General features: G+C 39.7%; 1 protein-coding gene across 1 annotated transcript; it reads right to left on the reverse strand.

The window, feature by feature from the left end:
• Positions 1-4735: 4735 nt before the first annotated feature.
• Positions 4736-17765, reverse strand: LOC114081996 (serpin B13-like). The gene is made up of 8 exons (XM_071602585.1): positions 17720-17765; positions 16118-16305; positions 15539-15595; positions 9152-9280; positions 8664-8781; positions 7166-7308; positions 6806-6961; positions 4736-5460 (listed from the first exon to the last, which is right to left on the reverse strand). The coding sequence occupies exons 2-8, from the start codon at positions 16280-16282 to the stop codon at positions 5056-5058; spliced, it is 1173 nt and encodes a 390-aa protein (XP_071458686.1). The 5' UTR covers positions 16283-16305; positions 17720-17765; the 3' UTR covers positions 4736-5055.
• Positions 17766-19672: the final 1907 nt, after the last annotated feature.

Consider the following 19672-nt stretch of genomic DNA (forward strand, 5'->3'; position numbering starts at 1 on the left):
GAACTCACTCAGAAGCATCTCCCTGTCAGATCTCTGTCATTACCCACAACAACAACCCAGTCCTTCAGCCACTCTGCCCTCTTCTCAGAAGCTGAGAGTTTCCAAAGAATGTAACATAGGCAGTAGTTTACATCTGACCCAAATACTTCTATCAATGTGATTCAGCACCATAGAAGTCAAAACTCCATTGTCCCAACTGACTGCAGACATGAAGAACTGATTCTCAGTCATGTGGGTCTTTTTCTCCCTCCTCTATTCTTGGAGCTCAGAAGTCATTCAGATGAGTTTGTGTTCATTTCTAAATATATTCTGAGGCATATAATGTGATCAACTGCACTGAATTCTTACCAAGCTTAACTATTTTGAAACAAATTTGAACCATTAATTCATATATCATCTCAAATGAGAACAAGAGATTTATGTGAAAACCATTATTCACGTTGAAATTTTTCTTAAGCTTTAATTCTGAGATTTTCTCCTTTTATTACATCAAAGAAAGACAACTTCTCTCTCATGTCTACATGAAGTTCCAGGACCCATTTCCACATCCCTGGGCAAATTGTGTGGCTGAATGGGTACCATGACTGGGCAGGCATGGGCCATGTGACCAGTTGAGGACCTTTTGTACTATGATTGGCAATTTACCAGATTAGCACCAGTTAGCACTCAGATTGGATTTAAGTAGAAGCTTCTCTGCTTTTGCCAAATAGCATGTTACCCAACTGTATCTCCTGGCTTTTTTCTAATATCAACCTTTTACCACTCACAAAGATGCCCAGATCCCCTTGTAAGCCCAGTGAAAGAGACCTTGGGGATATGGACTGAAGAGGCCCCATGTCTGTGGCTGGTGGGAAAATGCCAATAAAGGCCTGGACTGGAGCTGTGGTTGGCAACAGCCCTCGGTGTCTGTGTACCTGCTGGCAAATCCCTATTGCATTTTGAGTCACTGCGCTTCCTAAAGGCTTATTACTAACAGCTCCGATGAATCACTCCTCTCTTTCTTCCCTGCCTTTTTAAATAGGCGGGGAAGAGGTGCTCATCTGAGGTTGCCATGAACATGGGAGTGCAGGTATCTTCTGAAGGTGGTAATTTCATTCCCCTCAGTTTATACCCCAAAGAGGAGCTGCTGGGTCCTACAGTAGTACCATTTTTTATCTCCGCAGAGCCTCCATGCCATTTTCTACAATGACTGCATCCATCTACATTCACACCAACAATAATCCATGGTCTTTAAAGACACAACCTGTTTTAACTAACCATAGGTATTTAGGTGACTGGATTGTCACAACCTGGCTGTGAAAACCCTTTCACCTGGATTCTTCATCTTTCCAGAACCACCTGTTTTTCTTCCACAGAGCAGATTGCAAACTCCTTCTGGTTTATTTTGGTACTGGGGATTCAACTCAGGGGTGCTTTACCCCTGAACTTCATCCTCAGTGCTCTTTTTTGTTATTTTTTGTTTGTTTGAGACAGAGCTTTGTTAAGTTGCTGGCACTGTCTTCAAACCTGTAATCCTACTTCCTCACCCTCCCCAGTCACTGGGATTACAGGTGTGTGCCACCAGGCTTTGTTTGCACACCTACCTAATGCATGGAAAAGCTATCTTTCAAAACACTCCATTCTTTGTAGTAATCATGCTGCTTGGGACCAAGGTGCTGGGGTTCATAGAGGTGCTGCTGTGGTACTGGGTAGTCACACTAGCAACAGACTGGAGAAGGTTTTTTCAGAACTCACCTTGACAGCTTTCCATGAATTCCAAATCTTCAGCCCACAAGAGACCAGAAATTTAATCATCAAAATTATCAAAAAAGATCTGCAATCAACCATAAAACAAATTCATTATTCAATTAACTGTACATAGAAATGGAAGATGCCATTTATGACAGCCAAAAGGAAAAAATGCCCAGGTATAGGCTCAAAAGGGAACATCCAAAAGCCATATGAGAAATCAGAAAACATTCCTGAAAGACATAAAAGTAGACACAGATGAAATGACGTACTATGCTCCAGGACAGAAAAACTCAAAACCAGAAATACATCTGATCTCCCTAAGTTAGTTTAAAAATTTAATAATTCTCTCCAGAGGCGGGGTGGGGGAGGGAGAGAGGAGAAGGAGAAGGGATAAGAGAAGAGGGGAGGGAAGGAGAAGTAAGGGAAGGGGAAGAGAAGGGAAGGGAAGGGAAGGGAAGGGAAGGGAAGGGAAGGGAAGGGAAGGGAAGGGAAGGGAAGGGAAGGGGAGAAAAATATGCAGAGAAACTGGAGTGCTGATACATTGCCCTGGGGTTGTAAAATGTTGCAGCTACACTGGAATCAATTTAGCAGCTCCTCAAAATGAAACACATAAAAATAGCATATTACCCAGCAATTCCACTCCTAAGTGTAGACATTCTTACAAAAAGTTATACACAAAGTATTCTTAGCAGTATTATTCTTAAGAGCCAAAAAGTCAAACACAAATGTTTATTAACTGATGATCAAATACACACAATCTGACATATCTGCACAATGTATTATTAGCAACAGTAAAAAATGACATACTGGGATGGGGTTGTGGCTCAGTGGTAGAGTACTTGCCCAGCAAGTGTGAGGCACTGGGTTCGATTCTCAGCACCACATATAAATAAATGAATAAAGTAAAGGTCCAACAACATCTAAAAATTATAAAATTAAAAAAGAATGACATATTAAGTCATACTACATCTTAGATGGACTTTGAATGTATTGTGCTAAATGAAAAATTATGACATTAATATAACATGTCCAGAATAGGCAAATCCAGAGAAATAGACAGTAGAATCATGATTTCCATGAGTTGGAGCAGGGAGGAACTGGGAATCATGGTTAGTGGATATGGAGTTTCTTTGTGGAGGATTAGAAGTGTTTTAAAATTAGATAACAAATGTTTCTACTGCATGACACTGTGAATGTACCTACCACTGAATTGTGCACATTAAATTAGAAATTTTGTGATATGTAAATTATATCTTTAAAAACTATTATTATTATAAATAAAAATATTATTTATATTTTTATATAATATGAAAAATAACATTTAATTTAATTTAAATTTTTAATTTAATTTAATATTAAAACTAAAAGAAACCACAGACTGTGAAGAAATATTTATACATCATAGATTTGATAAAGGACTTATAGCCAAAGTATATAAAAATGTCTTTAATTCAATAATACAGGAAGAAGACAAATTACTTAATTTTAAAATAAACAAATGATTAGATTATAAGAAGGCATACAACCGGCCAATAACTAACATAAAAATGATGAACTTGATTAATCATGGAAATGTCAATCAATACCACCTTCACCCATTAGAAGGACTGTAATCATAAAAACACTGATGTTGGTAGGGATGTAGAGACACTAGAACTTCATACATTACTGGTGGGAATGTAAAGCAATACAAACACTAGAAAACAGTTTACAGTTTCTGTAAAGCTAAACAAATTATCATATGACCCTGCAGTGACACCCTTAGGAATAGACCCAAAAGAAACAAAAACCTACATTCACACAAAGACCTGTACACAAATGTTCATAACTCATAATGGCAATGAGTGGGACCAAGCCAAAGGTTCATGAGCTGGTGTCTAGATAAATAAATGCCTCTTTTCTACAAAACAGAACAATATTCAGCAATAAAAATGCATTAAGAATCGATGCATGCCACAATGAACTCCATTATTCTGTGTAGTTAAAATGTACTAATAATTTTTAAAAGCATCAATACCTGCTCAAAAAGGATAAAACTCAAACACATTATGCAAACGAAGGAAGACACACAAAATGTACATTGTATAGTTCCATTTATATGAAATGCAGGAAAAAATTATAAACGTAGAAAACCAATCAGTGACTGCCTGGGGCTGGAAATGGAAACAGGCATGAGGAAAGTGTTTTAGGGGTAATGGAGATCTTCCAAACCTAGATTTGGTGATGGATGCACAACTCTGGGAATTTACCAAAAATCAGTTAGCTGTAATTTACAATGTACATGAATTTTATGGTATGTAATTTATAGTTCAACAAGACTATTGAAAAATAAGTCAGTAAGGTGATCTAACTAAAAACTGATAAAAGTAAAACAAGCTTACAATGAAGAGCACCAGAAAAGATTCCAAGTTTTTTTAAAAGAATCTTAAAAAAAAAAAAAAAATTTGTTGACCAGGGATGGAGCTCAATGGTAGAGTGTTTACCTGTTATGTAAGAGGAGCTGGGTTTAGTCCCCAGAACTACAAAAAAAAAAAAAAAAAAAAAAAAAAAAAACCATTGGGTAATACTTATGTCTCACTAAAAATATAACAGAGATACATAAATGGGGACAGCTAGTCTTCTAAAAGTTTTTTCAAGTTTTTACTTTCCAAAACCTAAAAAAAAAAAAAAAAATGACAATGTAGGAGTACTGATGGCTGCAACATTTATCTCCTCAATTTATTACATGCATTTCCAATATCAAAATGTTTATGGAACATAACAGTGGATTATGTTTGACTGGAAGGTGAAAACAAGGAAATTCTCTCTCTGGAATATCGTTTCATTCAATACTCTGGCTTTTGTATTTTAATTTACTTTTCCCTAATGTGTTTCTAAGTTCCCTCCGCTGTATGCAGTTTACACAATATCTGCTGAAAAGAATCAAGGAATGCACACATTGAATGACTGTCGTATTTTACTTGTATAATATGCCAAAATACTGGAACCAAAGAGACCCCTAAAATCCCAAGAAGAATCCACTCTCTTTATCCAAGATACCCCTTCTCCCCACTGATGCACAAGACTTTACAAGAAGTTCATTTACTTCCAAAGGAAACCCCTGGGGAGTATCAAGGAGTTTGGGTCTGATTCACATTCTGCAGGACACAAACAAAAGGACGTTTCACCTTCAAAGAAAGTCATAAATACACATTATTACGTCATTAAATCACCGGTTTAATGTTCGGATTGGAAGGCCAGCAGCTCAAGACACAGACGGTTTCCAGGATCCTACCGCTGCCCCAACACTGCTTCCTGATCTCCAAGGTCTTGGCCGCGACTTTCTTAGGGAGAAGAAAATCTGCCAAAGAAGAGGACACTGTCGGACCCGCGGTGCCTGATGAAGAACAGGAAGGGGTGATCGCAGTGGACTTGCTCACAGCCCCCGGCCGATGAGACCATGTAACCTATGCCGGTGGCCGCCGTGGCCTCCGCGCCTTCCTCGGTGACCTGCACGAAGGACCGGTGCAGGAACCTCTGCGCTTGCAGCCCCGAGCGCGCGCACATCCCCGAGAAGTCGGCGTCGCTCTCGCTGAAGGCCACGCCCAGCCCCAGGGCTGCCAGGACTGGCTCCAGCTCATAACTGCCCTCCACCTCCAGCCTGGGCAAGCGCAAGTTCACGTTCCTGACCTCCATAAGCTCCGGCCTGGTCCACTCTATCAATTGCTCAGGAGTGACTTGATCTATAATCTGTTTTTTAAGAGGGGGGAGGAAAGCAGATTGGCATGATTGTAGATAAAAATTTAAAACGGCAAGGTACTGATTTGTATCAGAAATGAATAGTTTTCATAATAAATACAAGTGAAACTTCATTTTACCCTGCTGCTGTCACTATATAGCAGGCATTTCTATTTCTCTCCTTAAATTATCTGTGTATGTGGGAAAACTCAATACCATTTATTGAATTTTTAAAGATTAAAAATAAGTCATGTCTTATTCTAGCAACTTGATACGTATTTCATTTTTTTACCAATTCCTCCAGTCTTTATATGTGCACATATATTTACACAGTTACAATCACAGTGAATGTCTACTTTATGTAATTTAAGTTTTTCACTCTATTGCATATCTCCCCTAAATACCTTCAAATTGCTAGAAAATATTCCCATCAAACTGATACATTTCATCTCTTCATTCACTTTACAAACATTAGTATGTACCAGGCATTATGAAAGATGCTGATACATACTGCAAATATTAAAAACGGTAGGTACTATGAATTTCTACCTGGGTATCCTAATGTATTCAATGCTGAAATTACTGATTTGACTCAGAAGGGCAATTTTTATCTTGTGAATTATTTCCTTAGGGAAATTCTTATAACTTACATTTTTAAATATGAGAATGAATACTCTTAAAGAACTCATACATATTGCCACTTGGCTCTCCCAAAATATTTCCATCTTATAATGGTACTAGCAAAGTTTCACAGCACAGACTAAATCTGGTATTTAACCATGCAGCAGCTACCATTTATTGAGTGCTTTCTATACCCTCCACCCATTCAAGGCTCCATCTCCCTAATCATACAACACTACATATTAAGCACCATAAAGCCTGATTTATGCCTGGGAAAACATTGAGATTCAAGAAAGGTAAGAAGGGTCAGTGGTCAGAAAGCTACTAAAGGAATAGGGATTTGAAACGAAGCCTTCCTGATGTCCAGAACTCAGGACATTAGCCACATTCACGTTTTACTGCAAAGTGGGTGAAAATTTGCTGTAAATGAGTGTATGTGATTTTTTTTCCCAAGAAAAGGATCCATGTCGTGGAATCTTTAGAACTCTTACTGAATCCTAAATGTTCATTTTAGCTCACCCCCAAAAAATCTGAATACTGGTTATTCCCAGTGAGCCTGATACCATTTAGTGTTCCCCTGCAGAGCTCCACTGTGGCTGCAGAGAGGGAGAAATGATCTAGTGTACACCACCAGGCACCAGCTGCTACTCAGACACCTGCTTCCAGACTCCTGGAGCACAAGTGTTGGGAGCAAAAACTTAGGAAAGGAAAGCACAGTAGGGACCAAGGGGTTTACCTTCTCCAGACCCTCTATGTCGTTGGGTAGAAGCACAAACATGCTGAGGTCATTGTTTTTATACGGAATCCCCACGATTTTGGCCTCCAAGTCCTCCAGGAAAACGAAACTAAAAGAATGGTGCTGTTCCATCATCCACACAGACTTACTTGTATTCTGCAACAAGTTAACAGAGCACAGGATGTCAAAAGGCATTAGACAAAGGCACAGGCAACAAGCTAGCTCACTGAAGTAATCAGATAATAATGATGCTAAAGATCAGTCACAGAAGGGCATTTGCCATCAGTGTATGTTTGCTCAAATATGACTTCAGATCTTATACTCCATGTGAAAGCACATCACGTAAATAAAGAACCATACCTTATTCAGCCAAAATTCTTCTTCCTTGGTATTTTCTTTATTAAACTCCCTATCCCACTGTCCTTTAAAATAAACTGTGTTTATCAGCACCAACTTGGTAGAGCTACTAAGAGAGCCATCTGGAAACAGGTCCTTGATTTTTTCTGCCAACAGAAAAAAAAAGGAAAGATTGGTCCATCTTCCAGATCAAAGATGGTATGTGTGGCAGATAGGAAGCAGACAGCCTTGACTGATTACTGAAAATTCAGCCAGGTCAGCACCTGAAGGCCTTGCCGACAATGCGTTCGCTGCAGAATCGGTGGGGAGGTTGTCACTCTGCCCATCGCCTATTTATCCCACTGGATAAATTGAGGTTGATGGTTAAGAGTCCCGGCTCTGGGGTCAGATTGCCTCTGATGGCATCCAGTTCTGCCTCTTATCAGCTGAGGAATCTTGGGCAAGTTATTTAAGCTCTCTGTGCCTCAGTTTCCACATCTGTAAAATAGGAATAAAACCTGCCTCACAGGGTTGTTGGAAGGAGTCAGTGACTTAATAGGTAGAAAGCCTCAAACACTATCTGGCACATCATAAGCACTTGGTGTGCAACTATTCTTCCCTAGTCAATATGGCTCCTACCTGAGGTTGAGAGATTGCTTATTCTATGAAAAATGGAACTGATATTTTGGGCTCTGGGTTCAGTCCATCCCACACTACATTCTGAAAACACTGTTCAGCCAATCTTTTGAAAGACCCTTATATTCTGATTATTTTAAGTTTCTTTCTTTAAATGAAGCATGAAAAAGAGGCGCATTCTGTAATAACAGCAATCTCCCTGACAAATGGAATAAAAAATGCTAAATATCAGCTATTGTTTCCCAAAGTGAATCTCCACATTAACTTTTCTTTCCAGTATTTCTCGTGTTTTTGACCCATACTAGGGAATGAGAAGGGGATAATGGGGAGAGGAATTCATCCAATTCTCTGATGTAGATGGGACTGAGCATTGTATCATCCCTGAATGATTCCCAAGTGGAGATGAGGCCCAGGTGGCCCCAGCTGTAGGTAGCAGAGACAGGTCTTGATGGAGAGCTGTGTGCTTCTCATGTAACAAAGGGAAAGGGAACTCTCTGTGACATTTGCACTTGGGGACCCAGACACAAACAGAGATGTTCTGATATGCAGGAAAGAATATACTCAAGAGAGGCAGGAGCCCAGGTCCAGGAACCCCAATGGTACTCTAATACACAGCCGTGCGCAAAGAGTCCTCCAAGGGTCTCCACACAGCCGCTTCCTACGGTCCCCTCCTTGGTTCCCCTTGAGTCTCCCCATTTGCTGTGTCCATTTCACTATCTGCAGTGTCCTCCCCTTACGCCCAGCCCTGCCTGTTCAACCCTGCAAAACCCATCTCAAGCCCCTCCCAGAGTGTCCACCTGGCTCCCATGCAGAACCAAGCCCAGGGCTTCACTCACAGAAGACAGTCAAGAAGTCTTTGTATGACCAACGACCCCCCATACTCTACCATTTGTTTGACTTTCAACCCAGGAATTAATCTTCTTTCGACTTTCATCAGCTTCATTTATAAAATCAACAGGTTCCAGAGATGCATGGTAATATTTTTCAACATAATCTAAGTATTTCTTTAGGAAAAACAGGAAAGATATAGAGAGGAGTTTAATAGTCAATTTGTCAATTACCAACAGGTCTAAATAAAAGTACCAGTTGATTAGGATGATTAAGGTTAAAAAAAAAAAAAAAAAACATTGAATTCCCTGGAAAATCACTTTAAATGCCTCCACACACAATTTTATGCAGATGCAAGAGGATTAAGGCAAAAATCATGCTCAGAATGCCAGAGTTAAAAATAAATGTCTGGGGCACAGACCATCAGTGATGTGGGTAAAGCCAAGCAGCCAACTTAGGAGACACACCCCCAGGACCCACAGTCCTGATGGTCACTTGGCCATTCAAACTAACACTCACAGATGTGGTGGACACAGCAAAACTTACTTGAAGGAAGAGGAATGTTTTTTCTCCAAACAGCCTGTTGGCTAAGTTCAGTTCATAATCATTAGTGAGTTTGCTTATTTCAGTCAAAACCTGTTGGAATTGGTGATGGATCTCTTCTGTCTTCTCAATCTTGAAAATCAAGACAAAAACTCAATAGGTTATCTGGGCAAAGGCAAACCTAGATTCTCCTTCAAGAGGATTCAGCTACTGGGTCTTCCCCTCAGGTGGGCACCCTTGAGTGCAATCTGTGGGTTCCCTGTGGCCCCTAGATGTCAGTTAGCTTCTACATGAATCATATGATCCTGTAAGTCATGACAAGTCTCAGCTCCACAGAGAAGCATTGTCCACCAGCCCAACACCACAGGTCTTTCTTTTCTGACTCAGGTTGCATTTTTGGTCTCAATTGTCTACTATGTTTTATACACTGTTTTTATCTGCCCACGACACTCCAGGCACCTAAGAGAAGTAGATAATTCCCACCAGATAATTCTTATCTGCCAGAGTTTAGAAATTTCTGTTCTAGACAGACAGTGGATAAGATGGAATAAGTAGCCATTTTTCAGAACTACACATAGAACTAAAATGAGATTTATCACTGTCTCTGGGAAACAATCAGCTTTTCTGGACATTTCCTACAGGATCCATCCATTTTCTGATTGAGGGCTGAAGTGTGTTCCATGGCAGGGCCAGCTAACCCCGAACACATCTCTGGAACAAAGAGGAGAATGGTCTCATTGCCTGTTTAGTGATATCTGTCTGCTTAAAATCACAGTGGATGCAAAGAGAGGGCATTTTAGTTTTGAAGTGGATGACCTGTTTGCACCTGGGAACAGAAAGGCCAGTAGAGTGTAGCACAGAAAGGCAGCACAGGGCGCTCCAACTAAAAAAAACAACAAACCTCTTACAGATTATGTCACAAGGTTGAGAAGTCCCCTGAAAATGTTTGAGGGTCTCTAGAATCTCTAATTGAAGGAGGTACTCCATATACTAAAGCAGACCATAGGAGAGGTGGCTAATTTTTCAAATGCCAAAAACTAACAAAAGATAGCAAGGAATACAAAAAACAAGAGAGCAAAACTCAATCAATGAAACAATCTCCAAAAACTGATCTTGAAGATATAGAGATAGATGGGACTGGGGTTGTGGCTCAGGGGTAGAACACTTGCCTCGCCTGCATGAGTCCCTGGGTTCAATCCTCAGCACCACATATGAATAAACAAATAAAATAAAGGGATTATGTTCATCTACAACTGAAAAAAAAAAGTTGTTTTTTTTTTTTTAAGAAAAAGTTAGATGAATTACCTGACAGAATTTTCAAAATAACCAGCAGGAGGACACTCAATAAATTAGAACAGAGCACAGAGAGGCCACTAAACACAGTCAGGAAAACAGTGCATGGACCAAATGATAATATTGACAAAAAGATGGAAATGATGAAGAAAAACCAAACAAATGCTGGAACTGAAGAATACCAAAGCTGAATTGAAGAAAATCACTAGGGAAACTCAACAGCAGCCTTGACCAGGCAGAATAAAGAGCCTGTGAGCTGAAAGTCAGGTCATTCAAAGTCACCAGTACAGAGGAGAGGTAGGGAAAATGAAGAAAAGTGAAGAGAGCCTAAGGCATTTATGGAACTTTATTAAGTGGAACAACACACACATCATGGGAGCCAAAGAAGGAAAAAAAAGAGAAAATTCCATCAGTCTGTTGGTAGAAATAATGGCTACAAATCTAAAGAAACAAATGGATATATGAGTATGAAACTCAAAAAATTCCCACTATGGGCTGGGGTTGTGGCTCAGTGGTGGAGTGCTTGTCTTGCATGTTTGAGGCGCTGGGTTCGATTCTCAGCACTGCATATACTTAAATGAATAAAATAAAGGTCCATTAACAACTAAAAGAAAAATTAAAAAGAAAAAAAAACTAAAAACTCCAACTAGGATGAAGCTTAAGAGATCTCTACTGCAGCACAACATGACCAAACTGTCAAAAGTCACAAAGGGAGAATCTTGAAGGCAGCAAAAGAAAAGCAACTTGCAACATATAGGGAAGCTTTGATTCAATTACGAGAGGATTTTTCAGCAAAACCTTCAAGACTATAAAGAAGTGAGATAATATATTTGATATTAAAAGAAATCAACCATAGTATCTCCAGCAAAACTGTCCTTCAAAAACCAATGAGAAATTAAGACATTCCCAGATAAACAAAATCTGGGGGACTTTATCACCACCAGACTTGGCCTACAAGAAATGCAGAATGGAGTCTTTCAAGTTTAAGCAAAAGGATGATAAAGAGCAACAAACCCTATGAAAACATAAAGTTTCCTGGTAAAAGTATATATATAAATGTAAGATCCTATAGCATCAAAATATATCTGCACAAACCACTTTTAAATGTGCTGTGGAATTTTTTAAGCATAAAATTAATCATAAATCTGTTGATAAATATACAATATAAAAAGAGGTAAATTGTGTCATTGATACACTAAAGGAGAAAGAGACAGAGATGTAAAGTAACAGTTTTACATGTGATTGAAGTTAAGTGGTTATCAGCTTAAAATAATAGATTGTTGTATTATGTAATTGCAATGAGAACCATAAAGAAAATATAACCAATGTGATCCAGAATCTGTACACATGGAAAAATTAAGAATTCATACCCCATTTGAATCAAATGTATGATATATGATATGTCAAGATCATTGTAATGTTTTGAGCAACTAATAAAAAAAGAAACAATGCAAATATACATTAACGAATGAATGAATAAAGAAATGTGGTGTATCCATACAATAAAATATTACCCTTTAAAAAAAAGAAAATATCTATAAAATGCACAAAAAGAAAAATGAGAAGGGAATCAAAATATGTCTGATTAAAGAAATTCTCTAATTAAAAAAAAAACTAGGCCAAAGAGTTTTAATTCAAATTCTACCCAAGAAATTAGATGAATTTCTGAATTATATAATTTTTTTCAGAGAACAGAAAAAGAGGAAATAATCCACATTTTAAGAATCTAGTGTTACTTTGATACCAAAACTGAACAAGAACAATACAATAAAAATGTTGCCAAATGATGTCATTTATAAACTCCTAACAAAATGTTAGCAAGTTCAATCCAACAATGTATAATTTTTAAAATACCATGACCAAGTTGGTTATTTCACAACTGAACAAATGTCTTACCATTAGAAATTCTATTGATATAATTCACTTAATTAACAAGGCAAACGTCATATGAACACCAGTAGAGACAGATAATATAGATATATGTTACAGATGACTGGGAATTGTAAAGTCAGGAGGATTTTAAGTCACAATCGTATGAAATGAACTTGTATACCCTGCTGAGGAGTATAAGTATGGTACAATCCCCTTGGCAAACAATTTAGTAATATTTAATAAAACTAAACACTGTGCTGCTCAGGTTCACATTATATTCAATAGAAATATAGGGTAAGCCACAAAAGTGAGACACATATATGATCTTAAATTCTCTAGTAACCATGTTTTTGAAAGTAAGAAGAAACAGATGAATGGATAAATAATAGACGGTATATATACACAGTGAAATAATATTAAGCCATAAAAAGAATGAAATTCTGTCACTCATGACAATATGAAAGAACCTGGAGACTATTATGTGAAATAAGACAAACACAGAAAGACAAATGCTGCATGATCTCACTCATATGTGGAATTCAAAAATGTTGCTCTCACAGAAGTAGAGAGTAGAATGGCTTAGGTGTTTAAGGGGAGGAAAGGAAAGAGGGATGTTGGCCAAAGGATACGTAATTATAGTTAGAGAGGAGGAATGTAAAAAAAAAAAAAAAAACATGTCCCGAATAAGCAAATGTTTGAACACTGAAAGTAGATTAGTGACTGCCCAGGGTGGAGATTAGGTGATGGGGTGGGGGACCCATGGAGAACAACTACTCATGGTTTGGGCATTTCTTTCCTAGGTGACAAAAATGTTCCAAAACAGTACAAAATATCAATTACATATTGATTAATATATAATTACTAGTTGTGTATCAATTGCATATTGTCAGTTACATGTAATTAATTATATGAAATTAATTGCATATTAATATATGATAAATATCATATGTTACTTTCAGATGATACATATATAAAATAATAATTCATTTCTCATACTAAGCTCTTCAAGTCCCACATGTATTTTATACCTAGAGTTCATCTCAATTCAAACTAAATGCATTTCAAGTGTTCAACAGACACTTGAATGGCCCCACTTCGGCTTAGTTTAGGACTAGACAAACCCTCACTCTGGCAAACCAGGGAGCTGACAAGGGTCACTTCAGCATCGTTTATAGTAAGAAGGAGGAAGGAAAGAAGGAAGGAAGTCAGTCAGTCCCCATCAGTAGAACAAATCAGTAAAGACCTGTGAAAATGAATCAACTGGGGCTACAAATATCCACCTAATATAGTCGAATCTTGTAAACATAATGCTGAATACAAAACAAGTTATTCAAAAGAATAATGAACAAAAAAGTCTACACGCAATGAAATCGCTAGTATATGGGAATGATGAACACCTAATTCAAGGCAGCAGAACTCCCCTCTCAGGAGACCAGGGGCTGTGCTCGGAGAAGGTACTTAGGAGGCACCAGGGAATTTAGTAATAGTATGTTTTTTATACTGGAAGGTGGAATTAGAGGGTGTTACTTGTATTATTCCCGATGCCTTTGTAAATATGTCTTCAGATTTTATCATCAGTGTTTAAAAGCAAGGTTCAGAATACTCTGACTTCACGTGGTAATCAAATGGTACACGTCAAGCCTGTCTCTGGGCAAATCACTTTGCTTATCTGTTTCTCCATCTATTCATGAGATCAGAGTCCATGGCCCCTACTATGTGTTCCTGTCTTAATATCCTTTTGATCAGCAATTCCACTCTTCCACATACCTCTGTGGCTCCCGAAATAATCCTGGAGAAGGGACAGAGCTGCCTCACAGGGTCGTATGGGTTGTGTCCACACAAAACTGGGATTCGACTCCCACCCGGCCACCAAGCCCTTCACCATGGAGAGGGGCATCTCTCAAGGCAACGTGTCTTTGCCTAATTGACATAAAGGTTCTCCAGGGACTGTGGTGCTTGGGAGGGAATGTGCTCTGGAAACAACTACATGCCTCAGCTGAGTGCACAGCCTATCAGCCGCCTGACCTAACCCTATTGAGCAAACCCTGGAAGGAAGCCTGACTCTCTGTCCTTGCAAATGAGCCACACAATCAACCTACCTTTTGAGATTATGAAATGAACAGCTCATAGTGCTACTGATTTGAGTGGATTTTCCGAAGGCAGGGGGCTGGACTACCGACTGCCATCAGAGCAGTCATGCCCTTCCTGATAGCTCTGATCATCCCTGACCTGATGGCCATCATCCTTCCCCATACTTGGGCAGACTGGGCAAGGCATGCTAGAACACTGAAGCTGGGGAGACTCCAGGAGATCAATGGTCCTGTGCTAATATTTTTTTTAAATAAGTTCCAAAACATGAATGAAATTCAGTGATAGTCTCACCTGCTACTACCACCACCACCGGTGAGTTAGCAGTGTTTTCCAGATCCTCTACTGCTACTACACAGAGGGCCAAAGAAGATAAATGACTCGTTCAAAGTAGCATAGTTCTTAAGTGCCTGAGCCAGCACTTGAACCCAAACGTGTTTAATTCCAAAACCCATCCATTCTGCTCTGAGGGCTCTTCAGCCCAATAGCGCTCACAGAGGTCATTGTTCATTAATGCTTCTTCTTAATATTAAGTGTTTATTGTTGTTGTATAATCTAGTGCTGGCTCTGAAGTGGTTTGTCCCCTAGGAGTTCACGAGCTGGAGGCTTAGTCCCCAATGCAGTGATATTAAGAGGTGGTGGAACACTAAAGAGACCCAGTGAGAAGTGGTTAGACTGCTTGAGGCACTGCCCTCAGAAAAGATCAATGCTAGTCTCACAAAGCGAATTAGTACTCTTGAGGTGGGTTGGTTATGAAGCAAGGTCAGCCTGCAAACTTGGTCCTTTCTGCATGCAACAGTTTCTATTCTCCTTATCCACCTCACTGTAATGCATCGAAGGGGTTATCACTAGAAGCCAAACAGATGGAGCCACCCAATGTGGATTTTCAGCTTCTAAAATTGTGAGCTAAATAAAGAAATTCCTTTCTTTATAACTTATTCAGCCTCAGTTATTTTGTTATAACCACAAAAAAATGGATGAATACAGCCAGTAACATCATTTACCTACAGTGATTATTATTGCTTGATAATAATAAGTGTGAAATGTTTCCTCTTTCATGCTTTTCCCACGCCTTTTCCCCAGTGATCCCACACCTAATAAGTAACCAAACTGACGATTATAAAGCATGTGTCCCACCTCTTTTTCTTCAACCTCTTTTCTGGAGATTTCTGTGTCTTTTTCAGAATAAAATACCTGATAGGGAGAAAATATTGCAGTGGTCAGAACAGAGAAAACCTCACAAACAATCAGTCAGGGGAAAGTGGATGCTTGTTTAAAAGACCTCCATGGATACAGGTGACATTTATCCCCTTGCTAAGGTCATAAGAAGGTCTAGGTTGCCCCTGACCCCTTCAGAGCAGCCTTTGCACGTATTCGTTCATGCATTCGTCTTTGGTGTCATTTATGTCAGGTGATGATGATGTCACTTCTCCCAATAGTTTTTTGCTTTTCAGGTTCTATCTTGAATTATGAGAGTAGTGACTTGGACAGGCCACTCACGCAGCCCCCACCCAAAGGAATGTCAAGCATCAAGGAGCAGATGGCGTGATGGCATTTGGAGAGGGCAGAGAACTTCCCTGACGGACCTGAAATTCCTCCCTGTCTTCACGGGCTTTGCTCCTGGCTTACAGGTCGAGATGAGCGTGTTTTCAAGGTGATTCTCAAAGGCTGGTCCCCAGACACAACCTGTGCGTGGAAAGCAAAGGCAGCCCCTACCTTCTGTAACTGGGAGGCTGTGGCTCCTCGTGTCCCCAGGAGGAGCATGCCAATGGCAGTTGAGATGCCCACGGGGGAAAAGAAGATGTTGCCATCGTTTGTTTTCCTCATTTCGTTGAGAAGATCAAGCCCCAGATGAATGTTTGCGGCACTGAGTGACTCCATGGCGGTTTTGGTTTCCGTGAGATCTAGAACAGCAACAGCAGTCAGTGGACTGAACTGCTGGGTGCCACGGGAACTCTCCCTGCATTGACCCAGAAAATGGGGATTCTCACCCTCTGGGTCCAGGTCATGGCTGGCTACCTCTTACCCTTCTGTTGGCCTCTCCTGATGGGAGATGTGAGTCACCTGGAGTCTGACACCATCTAGTAGCTCGCAGTTAACGCCTTAATGGTTTAATTCTCTCTTGTTCTCTGTCAGAACCTGCCTGCTCTGCCCCCCACCGCCTCCTCCTCCTCCTCCCTCCTCCTGCTTGGCTTCTCCAGGCAAACCCAGCTCTGTCCTCCCAGGCCCAGCCTGTGCAGCAACACAGGGTCCAGGAGGCAGAGGAATCCCCACTGGCCTCAAGTCCAAGCAGCCTGGACCACAACGAAGCCAGGACTCCTGCCTGTAGCTGGTGCTGTCTGTCTCTCAACTGAGCCAGAATCCAGCCCAGAGAACAGCGACCTCTTAAACTCCAACCCCAGCTCCAGGAAAACTTGACTCTGGGTAAAATTTTCACGGAAGGTCAATGAAACATCTCTAGGAGTAGATTATTAGGTGGAGCGGGGAGGTTTTCTTTTTTTATTTGATTTTTTTTCTGTGTAGTTTCAGGCTTGTTTGGTAAATATTACTTTTGTTATCTCACTTATTTTTTTCAGAACTGGGGCTGGAATCCCAGGGTACTCTGCCCTTTTTATTTTTATTTTAAGACAAGGTCTTGCTAAGTTTCCCAGCCTGGGCTCAAACTTGGGATCCTCCTGCCTCAGCCTCCTGAGTATAGGATTATGCATGTACCTCCATGCCCAGCACAAAAAATAATAAGAATTTCTAAAGATCAACTAATATTTCTCTAACAGAAAAGTAGAACATGCTTTTTTTTTTACATTTTTTAATCACCAGCAACTTTATAACTATTTAACAAAGGCTTTAAGAAGAATCCGAAAACAAGAATAAAATAAATGCAAAATAAATTAATGCACATATTTTGGGAAGCTGAGATGTTTATCTCTGCTAAGACATCCTATGAAAACTGTTATGTCTTCAATATCAACCTCAGGTTTCCTATAGGAATTCCTCATAGGTTTTACTCAGAAATAAAATGAATTAATTTAGGTTAAACAAGATGAAGAGGGCTGGGATTGTGGCTCAGCAGTACAGCACTTGTCTAGCACGGTGAGGCCCTGGGTTCAATCCTCAGCACCACATAAAAATAAATAAATAAAATAAAAGTATTGTTAAAAAAAATAAGATGAAGATACGTTGTTATGGTCATGCAGGCCAGAATTAAATAAAGCCGCCTAAAGAAAAGTCTATGCACAATAAAAAGTACTTCTTTCAAATTGATAAACATTCATATTCTCAAAACACAGAAGTCTTAAGTTAGCTAAAAGAAGAACTTACCTGGCTCTTGGAGAGACTGATGTGGTTGCACAAGGAACTAGGAAGCTTATGTGAAATGAGCAGCTCAGATCCTTCATTTATAGCTCTTGTCTCTGCCTCTCCCTAGTCATTACAGTTTGTATTTCCAGTGAAACAACATTTGGTTTCTCAATGATAATTTCCCTAATAAAAATATCATGCAAGGTTTATGACAAAACTGAGGATTTAATTCCTTATATCTTCATTCTTGGCCATGAAGTCATTCACTTGAAGTTGTGAGCAGCTGTGAATCAACTATAGTTCACAGAGTATGCACTTTAGACACAGAGGGAGTGAGTAGTTTAAATTCTAACTCCAAAATCCTTTAGGAAAAAAAAATTGGGGGAATGAGGGCAGGAGGTAGCTGGGGATTTAACCCAGTGGCCAACCTTTTTATTTTTCATTTTGAGACAAGGTCTCACTGAGTTGTTTAGGGCCTCCTGACTCAGTTACTGAGACTGGCCTTGAACTTGCAATCTTCCTGTCTCAGCCTCCCGAGCAGCTGGGATTACAGGTAGAAGTTCTTTTTTTTTTTTTTGGAGCTTGAGCATAAAGAGATCCAAATTAACCACAGAACAAAACAAGAATTAAAGCAGGAGCTCGAAACCAAACAAGGACTAAAGGGTAGAAATAGAATATCCAGGTCAAATGAATTATGACCCAAGGGTGGAGGCTGGAGGGAGCCTTCATTCCTAGTGATACTGGGGACCCTCTGGAAATAACTGTTTAGAGCAGTTGTTTTGCACCTCGGAAGGACATTAAAATATCCCAGGGAACTTAAAAAAAAAAAAACTACCTGAGCTAGCTAGCATCTCTGGAATGGGAATATTTACAGGCATCCACATTTGTATCACCCCAGGTGACTGGGTTATGCAGCCAAGGTTGGGAACCAGTGGTTTATATAGTCTGATGAAGACATGAATTAAAGGCATACTTGAGTTACCACAGATGAACAGAGTCATGTCCTGACAAGCCATTCTCCATGATAAAGCTAGTTTTGCAGTTGCATTACTTTGGGATGCCATGTGCAAAGAAGAAAATGAAAAATGTCTTGCTAGAAAAGGACCAGAAAAAGGAGCATGTGGCTCTCATACACACACACACACACACATACACACACACTCACACACACACACACACACACCATACAAAACCACATTTGTTCTCATGTATTCTGTCCATTAATTTAAAACATTTATTTCAATTCATTCAATAAATATTTATTGAGTCTAGATGCACCACACCCTGTGTTAAGTACCAATAATGCAATAATGTGTAAATATCCAAAAACCTCCCTAATTTTAGGAAAAGAATATTACTAAAGAACAAAACTTCACAGGAAATTACACCTCCAAATTCCAGTTTTTCCTGCCAACCCTGGGGCATCCCTACTGGCTCTGCTAGTTCATTAAAAGAAACAGCATTTGGATTAGTCTAGATCTCAGTAGGGTGTGAAGATTTATCATTGTTGCTAAACAACAACAGCAAGGGCATCTCGCTCCCCGTTGCCTGAAGAAGAGCAGCCTTAGGGGTGGATCCTGCTGGTGCCGCTCTCCATACTCAGTTTCCTTTCATTTTTTTTTAGTAAACTCAATGCAGTATACAATTAGCTTTGTGGGGTTTTCTAGTTGTCACTAAGAAATATGCAAATTGAGTAAGGTGTAGAAAGAGTTAACACTTAGTTATAAAATAAACCCTGGATGCCAATGAAATAGAGACCTTAGTTTTATAAAACGGCATGAAATCCTTGCGTTGACAATAATGCTCTGTATTTTAACATTCCTATCAGTCTGTGTCTTCCCTGTCCTTTCTCTGTGGCCCTCTCTGACTCATTGCATAGCTCTGTCCAGGCGCCCTCTGTTCTTTTCCGAAGCCTTTCCTCCTGGCCCTTTCTCACAGACAAACCTGGCCTTCCCCTGAGGACAACTATGTCCC

This window comes from Marmota flaviventris, chromosome 16, assembly GCF_047511675.1.
Source record: "Marmota flaviventris isolate mMarFla1 chromosome 16, mMarFla1.hap1, whole genome shotgun sequence".
NCBI classification, from domain to species: Eukaryota; Metazoa; Chordata; class Mammalia; order Rodentia; family Sciuridae; genus Marmota; species Marmota flaviventris.